We start from the raw sequence: 8880 nt of genomic DNA on the forward strand, positions 1-8880 counted from the left end.
GAGACAAACACCGACCGGTTCATCTCAGTGGCGAGCCCAGCAACAGGGAAACGGCCATTCATCTGGAGAAATTTAACAAATAACGACAATGGCGGTATCCTCTGTACAATCCATTGTAGTTTTTTTAATCATCAAAGCAGTGTTTTTCTAAGATAGTTATGTTATGATGGGTTTATAGGCTTAGTCAAGATAGTTATGATAGGTTTAAGGTTATGATAGGTTCAGTATGGTTCAGCTGCTTTGATCTTCGTCGCTAACTGTGAACAGAATCAGCTCCTGCCTACGCGGAGAGATCAACCCAGCTGCGTTTGGACCTCCTGTGGTCTGCTGCCGGACCTCCCGTGGTCCCGCCGCCGCCTCCGCCTCTGGCCGGACCAGTTCAACCGTTACCTGGGGTCAGCGCTCACCTCACCTAACCTCCCGGCCGCCGCCGCCGCCGCCGCCGCCGGAACCGTCACTTCTCGCCCGACCATGGCCCCGCGCACACGGTTCACTGTTCCTCTGCTACTGCTGCTAGTGCTGCAGCTAGCAGCAGCTCAACAGCGGCAGAGACTAGACGTTCAAACCATCTCCGGACCGACCAATTGCGAGCGTCGCGCGCGTGCTGGGGATGTGCTCTCCATGCATTATACCGGCACGCTGGAAGACGGAACTCAGTTTGATTCGAGTCGCGGCAGGCGGCCGTTTGAGTTTGAGCTCGGAGCTGGGAAGGTGATCCGGGGGTGGGATCAGGGGCTGGTGGGGATGTGTGTTGGGGAGAAGAGGAAACTGATCATCCCGGCGCATCTTGGGTGAGTGAAACGACGGCAGGTCACTGACCTGACCTGGGCTGGGCTAAGTGACAGTACACATGAGATTTGACTGGTAATTGCTAATTGGTGTTAGTAACAACTGTCTATAGATAATTGGTAAAATATTAGTAATTTGATGCTACCCTTTGCTGCTAGCGTTGCGCTTCCTTGGAAAAGTTTTGCTGCAGATTGTGGCTGTGCTAACTGCTATTGTGCTAAAATTATGGCGTATTGATAGGTTTGTGCGTTGCGCGCTGTCAGAAAATAGTTTAACCCTCGCCCATGTAGGGGGGGGGGGTTGGTGCAACCCCCCCCCCCTGAGGTTTTTCGGAAATAGTGCAAAAACGGCGGCGCGCAGCGCCGCCAAATTTTGGGTACCTTATGGGGCAAACCTTGCGCATCTTTTGATAAAAAAAAAAATTGACCGGGTCATGTCAGGTCACGGAGTTATGACGTCACAAAGGGAACAGCCTCCGGCCGGATTTTCACAAACTGAGTGCCAACGCCCGAGGTTTCCTGCCGGTGGTACGGACATCGGTTGATGGATCGTGATGAAACTTCCCATGCATGTTGGGGCAAGTATTGGCTATCATATGGTATAAGAAACTTGACCGGGTCAGGTCAGGTCACGGAGCTATGACGTCACAAGAGGAACAGCGTCCGGTACTATTTTTGAAAAGCGCCCGAACCACTATTTTGCTAATTCTTGTCACCTCAATGGGAATATGCAGCAATATTAGCTTCTATAGGGAGCAAATGGACCTCCCAAATCCAAAAATACAATCAGATTTCAAAAATTTAAATTTTGATTTTTCGAATTTCTGCCGCCGACTGTGACCTTGCCGACTTCCGGCGCTCCCAACGCGCCATTTTTAGAGCTAGGGAAACGAAATACATACCAAACGATAGAGAATTGATCAAGGAACACGATAGTGAAGGTTTCAAGTCGATATCTCCCACCGTTTTGCCGCAATCGCCGCGGAAAGTTGAAAAAAGTCTATTTTTCCGAAAATTTGACCTTTGACCGGTCAAAAGTAAGTCAAATGTTGACCTAGGACCAAAAAAATACCACCAATCGCGAGATCTCGGCGAGAGCAATCCGTTGGTCTTTTCCGCTAAGCTCTACGACGCTCCGTTTTCAAACGCCAAGGGGGGGTCGCACCAACCCCCCCCCCCCCCTGCATGGGCGAAGGTGGCAGATCGCCGTTTACGGGCGAGGGTTAAATGTCAATCCAAACTGAAAGTAGTACCTTTCAAAATTGTCCTTCCCCTGGAAATAAAGAGAAAAATGAGAGAGAGTGAGAGGGGGAGAGAGAGAAGGAGAGAGGAGAGAAGGGAGAGAGAGAGTGAGAGAGAAAGAAAGAGAGAGAGAGAGAGAGAGAGAGAGAGAGAGAGAGAGAGAGAGAGAGAGAGAGAGAGAGAGAGAGAGAGAGAGGGAAAGAGACGCTTGCGTGACGGGTAGTTAACCCGCGCCCGGCTGGGGGTCCTGGATTTCCACGCCCTGCTGGGGGGGGGGGGGGGTGTTTAAACACCCCCCCTTCTAACTCGGCTCCTGGGCCACGTAGCGATACGCGGAAGGCGGCGTTCGAAAGAGCGTCAAAAATAATGACGAAATCACTTCGGTCAATTTTTTGGTCAGGTCAAAGGTCAGGTCACCAGAGGTCATTGAAGGCAAAATTTCGCCGATTTCCAGGTCAAATGTCGAAAATTTCCAAGAAGCCAACGCATAACTCGGGAACCAATAGAGCTACAGCGCCGCGGAAAAGCGCATTCGATAGCCCTATTAACGCCCTTTCTGAGTAATTCTCTCAGATTTGACCTAACGCCAACGGTTTTGCCTGCAGGGGGCAAAAACTGCAAAAAACCGATTTTTTCGGAAACAGTTTTTCTGCAATAACTTTTGACCCAAGCCTTGTACGAGCTTACTTTTACCGGCATCGTGTTCCTCTTGTCAAGACGCATCGAATGAACTATAACTTGACCTTGAAAGGTCAACTTGAAAATTTGACCTCAGGACAAGGTCATGACCTGACCGGAAAGGGTCATGTTGCATATCAGTCGATCCGTATCGTCGAGCTGAACACATCTAAGGTGTTTTCATCGCTCTAGCATGCCTCTATCAAAAGTTATTTGCGAAAAACTGTTAGATACCATTCGTGACCTAAGATGACCTCAGGGCATAAACAGGGGTCACGGACACCATTTTCATGTTCAGTGTGTCTAAACCACTTGTAATTCAGTGTTTGGGAGTGTTTATAATGTCTTTCGTCCAAAAGAGACGCATTTCAATTTTCTCCCATTGATTTATAATGGGGAGGTCGCAAAATTGACCTGACCTTAGGTCATCGATATCAAAATTCTGAGATATACATTTTGTACATGCTATTGCTCTTATCAATCGCTGAAAGTTTCAAAGCGATCGGTCACTCGGTGTAGCTATGACAGACATTGAAACTTTTTATGAGGTGAGGTCACTTCAAGTGACCTGGTGACCTGACCTTGAATGACCTTCGTCTGAAATTTTCATAACATGTGTAGAATTGATGCATGATAAGGTGTACCAAAAACGGCGGCGCTCCGCGCCGCCGTTTTTGAGATATTCGCGAAAAACCACAAGGGGGGGGTGTTCAAACACCCCCCCCCCCCAGCAGGGCGCGGGTTAAAGAGAATGGAACAAGCGCAATGCGCATTCATGGTCGTGATATAAGAAAAGTGAAGAACCCCGCCATTGCATAACTCAGTCATCGCTGTTGATGCCTGAACGACGCACAAGAGATAGCCTGACCAAGGCCAGGCCCGAGTTTTTGTGCTCATTAATTTGGCTTGCTGAATGCAGAGTTGGAGTTTCGGACTCCATGGTATGACTTTGGTTACATGGTCTTCAGTGATGCAGAGTCCTACTGATGTGGCTTACATCAATCATTTTCTTTTGGTATAACAAGTATTAGCCTGAACTGGGCGGCGTACACATTTACCGTAAGACGGTTATGCCAACATAACAAAGACCAACAAAGGTCACGCAGGGCTCCAACCTCTACGAACAATGCTGGCGTCTCGGCAGTGAGCCGACGGTCCATTTCCGTGCTGTTTTAATCGGTCACGCTTTTTGGAGCGCCTTAGAAAGCGGATAAAGAACTAGAGAAACGGGTCAGCCATCCTAGTTCGTATTTAGTGGGAGAGCGCGACACAGAGACCGGTCTATCCTTTGATAATTGGAGAGAATGGGAGGGAGGGAGAGAGTGGAAGGGAGAGAGGGAGGGAGAAAGAGAGAGCTGAGAGAAAGAAAGAGAACACATGGAGAAAAAGGAATGGAAGAGTGAGGAAGGGTGGAAGAAAGAAAGGAGAAAGGGAGAAATAAAGGAAACAAATAAAATATTTTTCAATGTCGACAATATTTTCTTCAAGCTCCCCGTGCGCATTAAGCCGGATTCTAGGCATGCTACTGACATATAAACGTTTGGTGTCGTAACTAATAATAATGTAAGACACAAGAGTCACAAGTTACAGCAAAAGAAGCTCATGGAAAACGAGCATTACAGATATTTACTGGTTGTTAAGCATCTCCGCTTTTTCTGTCGACTTCAGGTTTATTGACATCTGTGGCGTTCCAGATCAGCGCAGTGACCTTTGACCTGCGTTGTGACCTTTGACCTTTGTCGGCAGATACGGAGACCGCGGCGCGGGTTCGATCCCGCCCGGTGCCACGCTGCTTTTCGATGTCGAACTTCTCGAGATCAACCCTCAGCCCAAACCTGAGCTCAAGGTTGGTAGAGTAATAATTGCATAATTATTCAAATTAGCTGTTCATTATTTATCTGTCAAGTTTTCCTTTAACATTCTAATCAAAACTACATGGCCATTTTTAATGCATGATGGCCAGATTCGGAATATGGAAAACATTGCAACATTTCAACTTTTAAAAGCTCACTTACAACTGGAGGAAAAACGCAACTAAAGAAGAGATCTAACAAGGAGGAAGAGATGAGTGTACTGCCTTGAGAGAGAACTTAGAGAGAGAATAATCACCCACATCTTACCCAATTTCCTTTGCCCTTTTCCGTTACAGATCAAGAGGACGTTTAGCCCGGAGAACTGCCCGGTCAAGTCCAAAAACGGAGATAAGCTCGGTATGCACTACACGGGAACGCTCACAGATGGCACCAAGTTCGACTCCAGCCGGGACAGAAACGAGGTCTTCGAGTTCGAACTGGGCGCACGCAAGGTGAGAATTAGGTAAATTATATTGATATAATACGGTCAATGACATGAAATCACAGCTACACGAATTTATACTATGTATGACTGTGACTATTAAACGATTGGAAAGACTTCAAACTGAGATCCATGCAAGTAAATAAGCCGAGAAATGCGGCGATTCTGAACTGCTTCACCAGCATCAAAGCGCAAACGAATAATATGTTTTGCTATTTCAAAGTAACCTTCCTCAAAGCGTCCATCAGTGTAACTAGCTGACAGTTGCTGGCCTTAGCCTTCTGCTTAGTAACACAACTGCTCCTGCTTCAATAACTTTGTGAGACGTGTATACGTGTTCACGAGTGACCCTTCTGAGCATGAGTGACCCTCCGTGACCCCTCTAACCCCCGATGACCCCTCATTGACCCAACTGACCCTTTGTGACCCAATCGACCCCTTGTGACCCTCTATTGACCTCCATTGACCCCTGCCACAGGTGATCCGCGGCTGGGACCTCGGTCTTATCGGCATGTGTCCCGGTGAACGTCGCCAGCTGACCATCCCTCCCGAACTTGGCTACGGCGACCGCGGTGCCGGTGGAGTCATCCCGCCCGGAGCTACGCTTCTCTTTGACGTCGAACTGGTCACAATCAACGGCGTGGGAGCTGCCCCGGCCGCCCCCGCCCCCGCTCCCGCCCCGGCACCGGCCCGGGGGGCGAGACCGCCCACAACACAACCGGTGAGTCTGATGGCGAGTTGATGTCTGCGGGTATGATGTGACTGATATCTGGTATGACGTGAGCGCAATAGTGATTCAAAAGCTCAGTTTTTGTTCCGCCATTTGACCAGGATGAGGTTACATAATACAAAGAAATGTCACTAGAGCAGCTGTGCCTGCAAGGTTTTCCTTCCTTGTCCCAGTTTCAGATACCGAAGAAGGAAATCATTGCGTGCTTGTTCGTAGCATGTAGAAATTGAGCGCAATAGAAAATTTAGTTATGTAATTTACGACGCTAACTCGTTCAGCGTACTGAAAGACCTAACAGTTTTTGTCGTCTTCAGTTGCACTTGTCAACTTCTACAATAATTTAGAAAAGCGTGAATAAGATGCTGAGTGGCCCCTATCCTCCATTACAGACCCCAATTAAACAAGACTCTCCATCACCTACGCCAGCGACCCCTATCTTTCTATTACAGACTCCCCAGAACTATCAATACCCTCCATTACACTGAAACACTTCCCTTTATTAAAGACTCTCAGTGACATTGCCTCACATTAAAGCCTCCCACTGATACGTTCTCTATATTACAGACTTCAATTAACTCCTTCCCTCCATTACAGACTCCCAGCGACGCCTTCCCTCCATTACATACTCCCAGTGACGCCTTACCTCCATTAGAGACTTCCAGTGACACATTTCCTCTATTACAGGCTCCCATTAACACCTTCCTTCCATTACAGACTTCCAGTGATACATTTCCTCCATTACAGACTCCCAGTGAGATACATTTCCTAGTGGAACATTCCCTCCATTACAGACTCTAATTAACCCCTTCCCTCCATTACAGACTCCCAGTGACCAGCTGCAGGTGCGTCACATTTCCGGACCGCGCCGCTGCCGCAGGAAGACTGAGGCCGGAAACAAGGTCTCAATGCACTACACAGGTGAGTCAAGTCCACTACGCGAGGCGGATAATGTTACAAATGATACTGAGAGGCTAGCGGTTACAAGAAATACGACAAAGTGAGACAGCTTAACACACTTGCTTTTGTTAAGTTCTGTTTTTAATATGCCGTTCCGTTCCGGTAACAGAGTCACGATTATGACACCGTCATACTTGTCATGGTCAAACGCATGGGGTGGAATATTTTGGTTTGGGAAAGTTCATCTTAGGATGCCCTCATGAGGTCAATGTTATGTCAAAGCCGTTATGAAGTTTGAAGTTTGTCATGAACGATAATGAAGTTTGTCGAAAGAAGTCGCATAACAATCAGCCCAAGAATACCTTTGACCTATGACCCACTCTGACCTCGTTTGCCCTTCTCCAGGCACGCTGACCGACGGCACCAAGTTCGATTCGAGTCGGGACCGTGGCACACCCCTCGAGTTCACCCTGGGGCGAGGTCAGGTCATCGCTGGCTGGGACCAGGGTCTGCTCAACATGTGCCCGGGGGCGCGTCGTCAGCTGATCATCCCTCCCCGACTGGCCTATGGCGATCGCGGTGCCGGTGACGTCATTCCGCCCGGCGCGACGCTGGTGTTTGATGTGGAGCTGGTGGCGATCAATTAGCGGTCCGGGCGGGGCGGGTTCGAATCCCAAAGCCGGTATTGTTTTATGATAAAATAGACTGGAGCTTGTTTCCAGCGAAAACAGATGTAAGAAGTCTTAGCCTGGCACAAAACGTGCCTTAACTTGCTGATTGCTTTTATGTTATATAGAATAAGTTAAGGTAGGTATTTCAGATGTGACACAGCGATGAGTAAGCAATAGAATTTGAGATCAAAAGGAAATTAGAATTTGCCATTGGTTTCGTCTCTTGCAACTCTTGATAATATATAGTTCACAGTGTAGCAGTGTAACACGTGTTATTAGTGTTGTGGAAGTTTTGCCTTCATGATCTTGTTGTTAGTCATTATTCTTGTGTGTTGGTGAGGGATCAAGTGAGTCGATTTGAAAAAATATCGCCAAATATGTGGTCTTCTGACTGTTTGTCAAGTGTTGCCCTTGCCGCAATATCAGAGATCTCCGAAATATACCATATATCGGACATTACGAAAGGTTTATGAAGTCATGGGTTGGAGGAGCTAAAAAAATCGGTAGAAAGAATGCCCTTGAACGCTTCATTACACTTACAAGCACACCTGTATATGCTTTCAACATTTAGTTTTTTCTTTGAGCTTTTTTTACTTGAGCGTACATAAAGAAACAATCCTAGAAATGACAGGACGTTTGACTTAGACGCAAGCTACCACACCATTCGCAATCGGTAATTCTCAACTCATCTCATTCCAAGCGCAAATAGCCTGAAGGCTCATGAAACAGCTACTCGGCTGCTGCTCATTGTGGGCGTTTCCTTCCGTGTAGCCTGAAAAAAGGTAAAATATCTGCCCATCGGCACCCATTTTCCCACGGTGGTGAGCGGCACTTCAGAGCCGTGTCACGTGCCCGGAAGTACCGTCATTTGGTCGTGGGAGTGGCGGTGGTCTGGAGCCAACATGACGGCTGCAGAGAACACCGCTCTCCTGATTGTCAGTCGGACAAACCTGCCGAGAGTTGAGACTAAACATGGAATGGACTGTGAACTGTGATGCTCAGAAGATTCGCCTTCTATTGAAAGTTCACTTCCATTCCGATGCATTTGACCGATCGCATCGCTTCATATACATACATGTCTTTTGCCTTTCATATTCATTGATCATTCATGGCTCAGTTAAAAAAAAACCTTTCACATCAAACGTGGAGGATCGTCCTGAGCCTGACTCGGTCTGATATAACCAAGATCTCAGGCTTACAGTGGGAGCCGGCGACTGTGGCGCCACCTGTATGGGTCGGAGGCCGGGCTCTCCATGAAGATTGGCTGCCTGACAGGCTATAGTGTTGGCTAAGGCTGAGACCCAAGCCACTCCTGGTAGTCCTGACGGCTCTGAGGGGCTTGTTTTGCTATTCTGCCATCCTCATTTAGTTGTTTTTCGTTGGATCATGATGTTTTTGGGAAGTCTTACACAATGGGAGGAGACCTGTCCAACCCAGGTCCCCCAGGAGTCTAGTTCAGTCTCATTTTCAGTTACCAGCAATTAGCATCTCCGAAAGACCCTATTCCAGGCATAATTAGGAGGGGGCATTTCTCAACATTTTAAAGCTTGCAAAACGGCAAATAGGAGCGCACTCAGCC

General features: G+C 47.8%; 1 protein-coding gene across 1 annotated transcript; it reads left to right on the forward strand.

Annotated features, from left to right (window-relative positions):
- Positions 1-335: 335 nt before the first annotated feature.
- LOC122376284 (peptidyl-prolyl cis-trans isomerase FKBP10-like) lies at positions 336-7765 on the forward strand. The gene is made up of 6 exons (XM_043356082.1): positions 336-791; positions 4455-4554; positions 4858-5013; positions 5482-5724; positions 6555-6651; positions 7036-7765. The coding sequence occupies exons 1-6, from the start codon at positions 472-474 to the stop codon at positions 7275-7277; spliced, it is 1158 nt and encodes a 385-aa protein (XP_043212017.1). The 5' UTR covers positions 336-471; the 3' UTR covers positions 7278-7765.
- The last annotated feature ends 1115 nt before the right edge of the window (positions 7766-8880 follow it).

This window comes from Amphibalanus amphitrite, unplaced genomic scaffold, assembly GCF_019059575.1.
Source record: "Amphibalanus amphitrite isolate SeventyFive unplaced genomic scaffold, NRLGWU_Aamphi_draft 002084F_arrow, whole genome shotgun sequence".
Classification (NCBI taxonomy): domain Eukaryota; kingdom Metazoa; phylum Arthropoda; class Thecostraca; order Balanomorpha; family Balanidae; genus Amphibalanus; species Amphibalanus amphitrite.

What these genes read in the sequence shown, in the direction of transcription:
- LOC122376284 (XM_043356082.1), top strand. Translation starts at nt 472, where the DNA reads ATGGCCCCGCGCACACGGTTCACTGTTCCTCTGCTACTGCTGCTAGTG. An exon ending in AGCCCAAACCTGAGCTCAAG is followed by an intron (nt 4,555 to 4,857) that starts GTTGGTAGAGTA and finishes TTTCCGTTACAG; the next exon opens with ATCAAGAGGACGTTTAGCCC. An exon ending in GACCGCCCACAACACAACCG is followed by an intron (nt 5,725 to 6,554) that starts GTGAGTCTGATG and finishes CCTCCATTACAG; the next exon opens with ACTCCCAGTGACCAGCTGCA.